Raw genomic sequence first — 12,539 nt, 5'->3', positions numbered from 1 at the left:
CACCATCATCATCACCATCATCACCACCACCATCATCACCACCATCATCACCACCATCATCATCATCATCATCACCATCATCACCACCATCATCACCACCACCATCATCATCGTCATCATCAACACCATCATCATCATCACCACCATCATCATCATCACCATCATCACCACCATCATCATCATCATCATCACCATCATCACCACCATCATCACCACCACCATCATCATCGTCATCATCAACACCATCATCATCATCACCACCATCATCATCACCACCATCATCATCATCACCATCAACATCACCACCATCATCATCGTCATCATCAACACCATCATCATCATCATCATCATCACCATCATCACCACCATCATCACCACCATCATCATCATCACCATCATCACCACCATCATCACCACCATCATCATCATCATCATCACCATCATCACCACCATCATCACCACCATCATCACCACCACCATCATCATCGTCATCATCAACACCACCACCATCATCACCACCATCATCATCATCACCATCATCATCATCATCACCATCATCACCACCATCATCACCACCATCATCATCATCATCACCATCATCACCACCACCATCATCACCACCATCATCATCATCACCACCATCATCACCACCATCATCACCACCACCATCATCATCGGCATCATCAACACCATCATCATCATCACCACCATCATCATCATCACCACCATCATCATCGTCATCATCATCATCATCATCATATTCATCACCATCATCATCGTATTCATCACCATCATCGTCATCATCCTCATGACTCCACCCACAAACAGCAGCCCCTCCCACTTGTCAACTATCATCATCGGATGTGTAGGTTTCTATTTCCAGCTGCAGCGAGCGACAGCAGGCCGGGTCAGTGGAGGACATGCAGCCAGCCATGTGTGTGTGTGTGTGTGTGTGTGTGTGTGTGTGTGTGTGTGTGTGTGTGTGTGTGTGTGTGCTTCCTGATGCGCTGGCCTCAGCTTAAGGTGGCAGCAGAGTTCTGGCTGGAGAGCAGCTGTATTGTTCAGCCCCTTATGGCCAGTTGCAGTATGACATGAGAAACAAGCCCAGACTGTCTGACTGTTGATATTGTTGCAATCAAGGCAGTTCAAGTGCTCATTTGTACCATTGGATGCTGTAAAAGGGGGCGGGACCTCCTGACTGACAGCTGAAGCTCTTCCCACTCGAACCTGCTCCGTCTACAGCCAAATCAGACGTCACTGAATCTGGAAGTGAAGGAGGAGAAAACACAAAAGACTGCAGGGACGAAGCAGCGATCCGACAGCGGTGAATTATTTATCCTCATGTTGAGGGATTATAGCGAGGGGGAGCGGGGGAAGGAAGAGAGGGAGGAGGAGGAGGAGGAGAAGGAGGAACGGGAGGAGGAGAGCTGACAGCAAACAAGGAAATGGAAGTGCTGACGTTTATCACAATACATTGAAATTGGGACTAAGCCAACAAGAAAGACCCAATTGTATTTGTAGGGTGTCCTATCATTATTATTACTATTACTATCATTAATACTGTTATTATCATTCTCATAGTTTTTCTCAAGTGTCTACGAACCCATTTTGACCCCCGTAACATACTGGAAAAGGCACTAAATTTAGCAGGCAGGTCAGGACCGCTAAAATGCAGTTTGTTTTGAAAGAATCAATCGGTAGCCTTGCTTTATATGAGATAATAGGAATTTTTAAAAGCCAATAGGAAGCCTTGTGTTATGTGTGCCAATAGGAAGCCTCAATTTTAAAGAGCCTATAGAAAAGCCTTGATTTGACAGAGCCAATAGGAAACCCCTGAAAAAAATAAAGTAGGTCATCTGATCACATGTCCAATTGAAATTTTCGGGTTTGGGCCACATGACTTGAAAACCTGCAGAAAACTAAACAAAAAAAACAGAAGAAGACTCAGTGTGTGTGTGTGTGTGTGTGTGTGCGTACGTACGTAATGTACCATTACATGTGCACTGCTGTTATTCTGATCATGTGACTGTGCCGCCTTAGCAGCAGCAGCAGCAGCTCATCCAGCCGCTGGATATGGAGGCTGGCAGCCAGCTGGGGGCGTGTCAGTGGGGAACAGGCAGGGAGGGGTGAGGAGGAGGGGTGTCCTCAGATTGACCCACACAGCTCCAGACAGCCCCCCCACCCTGACTCTCTCTCTCTCTCTCTCTCTGTTCGCTCGGCCTTTGCTGTGTAATCAGCTGAGGAGGGGAAAAAAGGGAGAAAAATTTGCTTCCTGCTCGGTGGAGACGACATCACAGCAGCAGGAGCAGCAGCAGCAGCAACAACAATAACAACAGCAGCAGCAAGAGCAGCAGCAGCACTAGCAGCAGCAGCAGCAGTAACAACAGCAGCAGCAACAGTAACAGCAGCAGCAGCAGCAGCAGCAGCAGCAGCAGTAGCAGTAACAACAGTAGAAGCAGCAGGCAGGGCCTCCAGGAGGACAATTTGGACAATCTTACAGGTGTCACTTTGAACACTGGAGGTTCTGCCCAAGCCTGACCCTGATGCTTCCAGCCAACAATGCTAGCAGTGCTAACGCTCCTGCTGTTTGATGACTGACGACGACTAGAATGGAGGGAGGTGATGTGGTTCTGAAGGCTGGTCTCTGACTCTGACTGGAGCAGAGTGTGATGAAGTGAAGGATCATGGTTCAAGTTAGTCCTTGTGGAAAAAAAGGTAAACAGTACACAGTACACTGGAGGTGATCATGTGACCCAGAGTGACCCAGTGTAGTAGCAGCAGCCAGTGAGTTAACAAGGAGGAGCAGGTTCTTGGTAGGTTCCCAGTCAAACCTGGAGAGGGTTCCCAGTAAACCCATATCTGTGGAACCTGGTAAAGGTTCTAAGGGGAACCCAGAAAAGTTTCTCAGTGGAGCCTGGAAAAGGTTGTTTGCAGAACCCAGGGAAGGTTCCAAGTAGAACCTCAAGAATGTTCTCAGTAACAACCTAGAGTAGGTTCCAAGTAGGACCTGGAAAAGGTTCTTTGTAGAACCCAAGGAAGGTTACCAGTACAAACTGGAAAAGGTTCCCGGTAAAAAGGTTCTCAGTGGAACCTTTTGTCTGGGTTGTGTGGAAGTAGGTCAGTAGTGAAAGGCTGCAGCAGCTTCGCTGTCCTCGCTCGGCCTGTGCTTGGCCTCATGCGCCCCCTCCCCCTCCTCCCCCTCACGGCGAGGCCCCGCCCCCTGAGTCATGTGACCCCGGCCGCTCCGCAGGATAACCTTCCCCTCCCCTGCTCGGTTTCCTGGGAGCCACAAAATGGGGGCCGAGCAGGTGGAGGGCGGGAAAAAGGAGGCCCCGCCCCCCCTTCCGTTGTCTTGACCTCCGGATAGAGAGACAAGAGGAAGAAGAAGACGAAGACGAAGAAGACGCAAAGCGGGAAGGTTCCTGCTGGCGGCTTGTCTGGTCTCACGTTGCCATCTGCTGGCCGGCAGGAGAACTGCAGCCTCCACCGCTGGTCTGACCTGACGGACCGGCTCCTGCGGCGCTGCGGGCAGGTGGGCCAGAAAATCCGGGACACCTGAGCTCGACAGGTGCGGGGAACTAGGAGCCCGCACAGACAGGAAGTAGTGGGTTAGGCCACGCCCACCGGGGGGGAGCCGCAGCACGACAGTCGCTCATTCTGATTGGCTCGTGAAGGTTGATTTTCAAATCACCTGACGTGCTCCCCACCCCGAACCTGACCTCAGCTGACCCAACATTCACACGCGCGCGCGCACACGTCCAACATTTGTAAATAAAAAGTTTTCCACCTACTTGAACTTTCTGAATACCGGCCGTCAGTCATAGGGGTCGCTATGACGTCACGCAGCCGCCGGAAGAAGCAGGTGAGATTGGGTAGAGCATCAGGACCACGTGACACAACCAGCAGCATTCATTCATCTTCCATACCCGCTTCTTCCCGAGTTCAGGGTCACGAGGGTCTGCTGGAGCATTTACTAGTCAAACCACAAGAAAAAACAAAACAAAATATATATATGATTAGATATTAATTCAAATTAAACAAGACGCGTGATCACCACTTTGTATTTTTATTAAGTAAACATCTTGAGCAGTTATTGATTTCTCACGATTTACTTTCTTTAAAACAGTAACAATAAAAACACTTTTGGACAGTTTCACTGTTAAAAAGGAAGAAGATGGAAGTCGTCTTGGTTTCAAAACATTTTATTTTATTTTTTATGCTTGCAGACAAAAAAAAAAGATTTCCAAGTAAAGTGTATCGATATAATAATAAATAAAGGAGCAGAAACGCCGTGAAGAGACAAAAAATGACAAGTTTTCACACGTTCCTCCAAAAACGGCAGAGATCTACAAAATATTCAACATATTAAAGTTGTTCCTGATACTTATTAGGCTTTCATTTTCAGTTAATAAAAAAAGATATTCTTAAATCCGGCAAAAAACGAGGTTGGCAAAAAATGTGCTGAATCTTTTTTTTTTACGATTGTCCAAACAAGTCTTTTTTGTTTTTTCTTTGCCAGGAAAAAAAACAAAAACAAAAAACAGGCGGCGGTTAAAAAATTACTTGAAACATTTTTATGGAGTTAAAAAAAATCCTAAGAAAAAAAAAACTGAAAGTTGTTTTTTTTTTTTTTTTAAACGTAACAGAACCGAGTGCGAGTGAAATGACAACTTTGAACTTTATTCAGATTTTTTGACCAAAAAAAAAGAGCAAACGTTAAAACCTTGACAGTATATATATATATAATTTTTTTATCTTGTCATGATTTGCTGCATCATTGTTTTTTTTGTTTTTTTATATATATTTTTGTCTTTTCTTTTTTTAAACAGAGAACCTGCTGCTGACCGTCGGGACTTTATTCTCCCACGTGCTTTTTTTTTTTCTAGGAAGAAGAGCAAGGCAGGGAAAAAAAGCAAAGAAGTACAAAAAAGACTTTTTATTTCAAACCTCACAAGTGAAAAGTTGTTGTTTTTTTGTTTGTTTTTTTAAAAATGAGTCGGTGGTCGTTTGCGGAAGAAAAAACCCTGAAAAGTTTTGACTAGTTGACCCGTAGTTTTAGCAGAACTCTGACTTTTTCTTCTTCTCCTCTTCTTCTGACTTTGGTGGGTAGGAGAGAAACCGATAAAACACAACCATCACTATTATTATCATCATTATTATTATTATTGTGTTGTTTGTGTTGTTGTTGTGCATACAGTGTTTGTTGGATTGCGTAACAGAGAGAAAAGAAGAAAGAAACGGTCACAATGTGAGTGAGTTGGTGGCTCGGCTGAGGTAAAGTGGCCTGTTTTCCTGAAGAAAAGCGAGGGGCAGTTGAAATGGACAAGGAAACCAGAGGAGGGGAAAAAAAAAAAAAAAGATTGTGAGTCAAGGAAAAAAAAAAAAGAAAAAAGAAAGAAATCTGAGAGAGAAAAATCCACCTTCAGAAACACTGCTGGGTCTGGATGTCTTGTGAGAACTTGCCGTTTCTGTGAGGAGTCCAGGTTCGATCCATCCCTCAAAGTATTGGCTGCAGCACACCCCGATGGACAAACAACCCGAATAGCAACAGATCCTCGTTGTTTCTCCCCAGCGCTACGAGCTATGGTGGTTGGTTGAAAGTGAGTGGACCCAAACTACGCAACAGCTCCTCCTGGTGGCCATCATCATAATAATCATAATTATAACAACAATAATAATAATAATAATGGTGATGATGATGATGATAGCAGAACAGAGTCAGTCCCATTCAGTCACTTGAAAAATACAAAATAAAAAAATTCCAAGTATTTGGACTCTTGTTTGGGGGAGGGGGGGGGGGGGGGTCGAGAGAAAAAAAACAACAGATCTGAGCGGTACCAAATGTTTGAGTTTTGTCATAAACAGGAGGAGTCCGTGTGGAGGTTTCACACCAGATCCTGTTTGAGTCCTTAGAGGCCAAATTAAAGGGCCAGTCCGTCCGTCACACTCACCAACATAAAGCCTGAAAGTGTGGAGGAGGAGGCGGGACTTAATTCTGCCTGTCCGTCACAAGGCTCTGCCTACCTCCTCCGCCAAAGTCCCAGTGGAGAGACAAAGACTGGTCCATGTCGTCCTGCTGTAGGGGACAGGCAACGCTGTGAGGAGAGAAAGAGAGAAGAGTGTTCAAAGAACAAGAAAGTGAAGCGTTGGAAAGGCACCACAGAAGAAAATTTTTATAAGGAGGAGGAGAAGAAGAAGCTCCAGGAAAATCACACTGTTCAGACACAACCAGACGAGCACCAATCTCTCACCTCACGTCTGCTCCTCGGGCTGTGATTGGCCAGCTGCGACGCACTCCTCCTGCATTGCTTCATCTTCCTTCAGACCCTCCTCCTCCTCCTCCAGCTCCTCCTCCTCTTCCTCATCCTCCTCCTCCTCCTCAGTGGCCTCCTCCCCCTGCTCTTTGGCCTCCATCACTCCGTCACTGTGCTCCGCTGGTCCCGGCGCCTCCTCCTCCTCCACCTCCTCCTCCTCGCTGAAGATAGCCCCGCCCACCTCCTCTGCTCGCCGGGCCGTCTCGGTGAACCAGTACCTCACCTCCTCGTAGCTCATGCTTGACTTGGCCACCAGCTCATCCAGGTCGGGCTCCCTCAGCGCTCCGTTCTTGAGGTAGTACTCCTTCAGGAAAGCCTTCCCTGACTTCACCTGCAGGGGGAGCCGCTCACTCTTAGCTCTACAGTACATTTATCATAAACCGTCTACATATTATATAAGTTATATATGTGTATACATCTTATATCTATACATTTATCCATGATCTATAATAATCATAATTGATCTAAAAATAGTTATTCAATTCATGCATCGTTTTTCAACACAATGGCCAAAGTTTGACGGTACAAAGAAATGTAGTTGAATGCCGAGTGTTGACCTTGATGGCGGTGACGCCCCCCTGTGGAGATCTCTTGGTGGGGTAGGGCCTCCGGGTCCTCCTGGACCAGCCCCGGAACCTCTTCCTGGACTTCTTGTGGGTTTTGGCTCCGCCGTTTAGTGCCTCGTCCACCTGGCGGGTGAAAACAGGTCAGGTCGTGAGTAGGTCCAGTGCCCACGCCGGGCTGGCTCCGCCCCCTCCCTCTCTCACCTTGCCGCTGTGGTAGAGGTAGAACCACTTGAGGTTGCTGTTCTTGCAGGCATAGCGAGTGTCTCCAAACCAATTGACGATGTAGCTGCGTGGCAGGCCGCTCTCCAGCGCCATCTGCTGGTACTCTTCGGCAGAGGGCCACTGCGACCGGATGAAAGCCTTCTTCAGCAGGTGGAGCTGCTCCGGGGTCTTCTTCACCAGCCTCCTGCTGCTGCCGCTGCCGCCACTAGAGGGCGTGGCCACAGAGTGCTGGGACGACCCTGTGGCAGCAGCGCAGCCGTCCTCCAACTCGGCCGCTGCCGCGGCCGCCGCCTTGCGGTGCTCAGTAAACCAGGCATCGACCTCACGCCGGGTCAGCTTGGTCTGGGCCCTCAGGCGGCTCAGCTCCTCGTCGGTGGGCGTGTCCGACGTCCGGAAGCTGTCCTCAAGCGCCGCCAGCTGCTCCGCCGTCTTCTCCTTGAACCGCTGCGGCGTGAAGTCGGGGAAGGCGTGGCGGAACTTGGCCCGCCGCTCGGAGGAGGAGGGGGGAGAGGAGGAGGAGCCTCCGGACCCCCCAGGAGTGCCTGGGAGGGGGATTGGGGGCGGTGGCCCGGCGGCGGTGGGCGAGGAGTCGCTGGCGTCGTCGCTGGAGTCGATGATGATGGTGGTGCCGCCCCCGCCGAGGTCACCGCCACTGCTGAGGACCCGCCCTCCTCCTCCTCGGCCCTCCACCCTGCCGGTGGGGGCGTCGCCCAGCAGCAGAGAGGGGTGGGCGTGGTCCCGGGAGTTCCTCTGGTTGTAGCGGGTGTCGCTGAACCACTTCTTGATGGCCCTTTTGGACAGCCGGGTCACCGCCATCAGCCGCGAGATCTCGGCCTCGCTGGCGAACTGCCGCCGCCCGTAGCTGGCCTTCAGCTCGGCCAGCTGCTCCTTGGACTTCTTGGGTTTGGAGCCCGAGGCCTCACCGACGCCCCCGGCCCCGCCACCGACGCCTCCCCCACCGCCCGCCGCCGCCAGCTCCGTCTTGGACTCGGAGGCGGCGGGCTCGGCCGCCTTGGGACGGTTGCCAGGGACGCCTGCCACTGTCAGGGTGATGGGCGAGGCGGCGACAGGCATGGTGCCGCCAGCGCCGCCCACCTGGGCGAGGACCAATCCCGGCTGGCCGACAATCTGGCAGGTCTGGAAGATGGACGGCAGGCCGTTGGCGGCGGCAAGGTTGGCGGGTATGACGGTGATGGTCTGAGGGACGGACTGCACCGTCCCGTTGAACTTCTTCTTGCGGGCCTCCTCCACCTGGAATGGGGGGGCAGGGGGGGGGGGGGGGCAGAGGTCAGAGGTCAGGTGACCCAGTGAAAAATGACACGTCAATTTGGGGTTTGAAAATAAATACACACATCCGGGACCGCACAGACCTTCAAACTTTTAAAACCCATCTCAAGACTCACCGATCTACAACTGCTTCTAATGTGTGATTTATGTCCTTTGTCATTTAATGTCCAGATTCTTGTAATTTGTTCTGTATTCGTTTGTCAATTGAATCGTTTATATGTTTTTTTTGATTTCCTTGAAAAGTGCTATACAAATAAAATCTATCATTATTAGTAGGATTATTATTATTGTAAAAGTCGGTTTTAAAAAAGAGAAAATCAAGCAACAGATTGCTTGTTTTTCCAAAATGCCCACGTCTTCAGGTTGACGCTATCAGAGTGGAAGTGGGTGTGGCCTCAGGCAGGAAGGACCCACCTCCTCCGGCGTCCAGCTGACCCCGTGTTTGAGCCTTTGGGCTGAGAACCAGACCTTGATCTGCTCCTCGCTGAACTTGGTCTGCGATGACAGGCCCATGATCTCCGACAGCGACGGGTACGGGAACCTGCGGGAGGGGCACACGACGCTGTTAGCCATGAGCTAGCATCGACCTCCGGCCGAGGTCAGCCTGCCGCCACATGCGCCAGTGGTCACCCTTGTGCTCGAACATCGTTATGGACAAACTGTGACTAGCACAGAAGTCCAACTAAATTTCCATCCAGATTTTGCTATGTTTGGTATCTCCAAGAGTTGAACTACAGCACCTGAAGATGCAGGTTTGAAGCGCGGATCACAGAACCAACCTGATGCAATAAATACCAAACACTAGGGGGCGAAGAGAGAACCGCAGAGGATAAAGACAAACATTTTGTACCAAACTGGTTCATTTTATCATCTGTAAGCGGGTGAAAAACGACGACGACCATCTTTTATCTAAAGATGTTTGTGCAGGTGGTCGGAGTGAAGCTCCGCCCACCAGGTAAGGCGGCTACCTGTTGTAGGCGCTGGCCAGCAGGACGTTGCTGTCCATGGCGGTGTTGTAGGTGGGGATGCTGCTGATGGGGATGAGGAGCTGCGTCTGAGCGCCGCCTTGCTGGTTCTGCTGGTTCTGCAGCGCTGACAGAACCTGTGCCAGCGTCGCCGGGGGCAGCACGCCGCCGCCGCCTGTGGAGGAGGAGCCACTGCCCTTGATGTGCAGCAGGTTGGGGCTGTTGACCACCAAGCCCTGGGGGACGGCCTGGACCTGCAGCGGCGATGAGATGGGGATGAGTCTCGGGAGGGTGGTGGTGGGTGGGGCCGGGGACAGTGTCGGAGGACCCTCCTCCTCCTCCTCCTCCTCCAGCTCCTCTCCTTCCAGCTCCTCCTCCTCATCATCACTCTCCACTTTGATGACGTCCTCCACGGCCATCTTGTGCAGGGCCGAGAACTTCTTGGGCTCGGCTCGGCTCCTGGTCCTCATGATGGGCGTCTTGCTGAGGGCGATGCCGTGGCGAGACTCAGGCCCCTCCCCCTGTGCCTCCCCCTCTCCAGGCTCTGCCCCCTCCTTCTTGACAGAACTGTTGTCAAAGGTCGGGACGTTGAGCGACTGCTGGACGAGCGTCTCGCTGAGGCTCTTTTTCACTGTCGTGCGGGTGAAGTTGTCCTCACCCGGGTGGAGGCGAGCGTTGTGGGCGAGCAGTGAGTCCAGGCTAAGAGGAGACAGACACCAGAGTGAGAACACTGCACACACACACAACACACACACACACACACACACACACACACACACACACACACACACACACACACACACACACACACACACACACACACACACACACACACACACACACACACACACACACACACACACACACACCTCTTGGTGTGGTAGTCACAGTCCATGCAGATGTAGGAGGTGTTGGCCACCAGGTCCTGGTGCTCAGTGTCCAGGTGGAGGGTGAACTTTTGCAGCTCGGAGGTCTGGTAGCTGCAGTACTTGCACACGTAGCCCGCTGACTCGGCAAGCAGCGAGGCCCGTTGGTGTCGGGCCACCAGCTCCTCCTCGCAGGAGACCCCGTTACCGCACTGCAGGTCCGAGACATCGTCGTCGTCCTCCTCCATCATCATCTCCTGGTCCGAGTGGACCCGAACCTGCTGAGGGGGGACCATGCAGGGGTTGGTAGACTTCCTCCTGCTGGACATCCTGGCGTCCGTGTGGGGGACTGGCGGGGGGAGGGGGGGCCCTGCTTCTGGCCGAGTGTGCTTCTGCTGTCTTACTTCCTGTCGTCCCGACGTGGATCCACAAAGAGTGATGTCATCGGTCAAAATTATTCACCTGTGAGCTCTAAACGCTGAATAAAAAAAAAAATGGAAAAATAGAAAGAAAAAAAAAAACATCGGTTCAGGTACAAGACTGCCAACCAGCTGACACACACAACAACAACTCACAACGTCACTTCAATTCAGATGGAGTAAACATCTTCAAAAAGGATTTTATTTTAAAACACTGGACGTAAACACCTTCATCAGTTGTTTGGTCCACAGGAAGTAGCTCTAGCAGTTATAGACCCATATTGGTCACATGACAGCGCAATGTGTGAGCCAGAGAAGATTAAAACTGTGTTTTTCTCTTTGAGGGTGGGTGTAGACTGCAGTCTTGTCCTGATGAATTCTCCCTCCTGTGTTGCTACATGGGTTTGATGAGCAGCTGTTTCATCTCCCTAATGTGCTGCATACACCAGGTTACTCTTTTGATGTTTGGGAATGTGATCCTTAGGATGAACCAAATGCTGTCTCAAGGTGTTCTTTGGTTTGAGGTACACAGGGATGTTGTGTTTGGAAAAAACCCTTCGGATCTTCTCACAGTCCCGCCACATATGGAACAACAACATGACTTCTTCTGGGCTTTGTGGTTTTGGTGTTTCCTGGTTGGGGATCTTTCTGCTGGTTCTTGTGTGTTCCGATGAAAGCCCACTCAGGATGGTGGCACTGTTTTAGCACTTGCTTTATACGTTTCTGTTCTTTGTCTATCGCCTCCGTGTTGGTGGGAACAGTCTCCTCCCGGTGTTGTAGTATTGGGATTACTCCCAGTTTGTGCTCCAGAGGATGGTGAGAGTCAAACATCAGGTCCTGGTTGGTGTGCGTGGGTTTTCGATAAACCTCCACTTGAAACTCTCCTTCTCTTCCAAGACTTATACCACAGTCTAAGAAGGGGAGTTGATTTTTCCTCATCTCCTCTTCTGTGAATTCGATGTAACTATCCACCAAGTTGATGTGGTCAGTGGCCGATTTCATTAGTCTTGATCTTCACCCATGTCTCGTCCACGTACCTGAACCAGTGAGTGGGAGGAGCTCCACTGTAAGTCTCCAGTCCCTTCCTCTCCACTTCCTCCATATATAGGTTGGCCACAATGGGATACACAGGGGAGCCCATATCACAGCCATGCTTCCGTTTATAGCAGACATCTTTATATTTGTAATAGGTGGTATTCAAACATAGCTCCAACAGGGTGCTACCCTGGTCTGGGTTGAGTTCTGCCCCTTAGCATGTAGTCATGGCTCAGTTGCTCCCGTACTGTCTCAACTGGCAGTGCTGTTGACACGCATGCAAACAGGGATGTCACATCGTACGACACAATGGTTTCATCTCCCTGCACGGAGGGAGATGTGTCATGTGCCCCTTATGGGTCTATAACTGCCAGAGCTAAAATCATTTTTAGAAGAACTTTCTACCTGAATAAATTTCCAGACTCATGGAATGTCCATATTTCCCCATTATAAATCTTGCATTACTGGAAATAAATAATTGTTATTCAGGGGGGGGAAGCGCATTTGTTGGAGGTACTGCTGCACAACTTTGTGGTAAATGGGCAAAACGGGGGTCTATCCCTTTAAATGGAAAGCAGGTTTTTACTTTTAAAGTGTTGTCACACACAGAGACACACACTTAAGCGCCGGTTCAAGCTAGCTGTCAGAAGTGAACACGGGGAGGAGGAGCGGTACCGTCCCGTTAGCCTCGGCTAGCCTAGTTAGCTTCCGCTTAGTTTCCGCAGCGTCCTGAGTCCGGGGGGCCGTGTCTCTCCACGAGCGGTAGTAGCGGGCCGAGTGTCGCCGAGCCCATGACACCTCTGGCTGGCCGCCCACTGCTCGGTGGCCGTAAAACTCACCGGGTCATTTGCCTGCGTGCGGCTGC

General features: G+C 50.6%; 1 protein-coding gene across 1 annotated transcript; it reads right to left on the bottom strand.

Annotated features, from left to right (window-relative positions):
• Window positions 1-4,186: 4,186 nt before the first annotated feature.
• On the bottom strand, window positions 4,187-10,727 carry LOC142900127 (zinc fingers and homeoboxes protein 1-like). The gene is made up of 7 exons (XM_076044225.1): window positions 10,224-10,727; window positions 9,358-10,053; window positions 8,804-8,930; window positions 7,082-8,353; window positions 6,872-7,003; window positions 6,252-6,645; window positions 4,187-6,095 (listed from the first exon to the last, which is right to left on the bottom strand). Exons 1-6 carry the CDS (start codon window positions 10,547-10,549, stop codon window positions 6,253-6,255), a joined length of 2,946 nt encoding a protein of 981 aa, XP_075900340.1. The 5' UTR covers window positions 10,550-10,727; the 3' UTR covers window positions 4,187-6,095; window position 6,252.
• Window positions 10,728-12,539: the final 1,812 nt, after the last annotated feature.

The sequence above is a fragment of the Nelusetta ayraudi genome, unplaced genomic scaffold (genome assembly GCF_046127955.1).
Source record: "Nelusetta ayraudi isolate G7.1 ecotype Tasmania unplaced genomic scaffold, CSIRO-AGI_Nayr_v1 ptg000079l, whole genome shotgun sequence".
Lineage (NCBI taxonomy): Eukaryota > Metazoa > Chordata > Actinopteri > Tetraodontiformes > Monacanthidae > Nelusetta > Nelusetta ayraudi.
The sequence above is the reverse complement of the archived record's forward strand: the minus strand, read 5'-3'. Positions and strand labels throughout refer to the sequence as shown.

Bases quoted from the DNA above. Each gene is read 5' to 3' on its own strand.
- LOC142900127 (XM_076044225.1), bottom strand. From the start codon at position 10,549: ATGTCCAGCAGGAGGAAGTCTACCAACCCCTGCATGGTCCCCCCTCAG. The intron at 10,054-10,223 runs GTGTGTGTGTGT...GTCTCCTCTTAG, and splicing joins TGTGACTACCACACCAAGAG to CCTGGACTCACTGCTCGCCC. The intron at 7,004-7,081 runs GTGAGAGAGGGA...TTCACCCGCCAG, and splicing joins ACCTCTACCACAGCGGCAAG to GTGGACGAGGCACTAAACGG.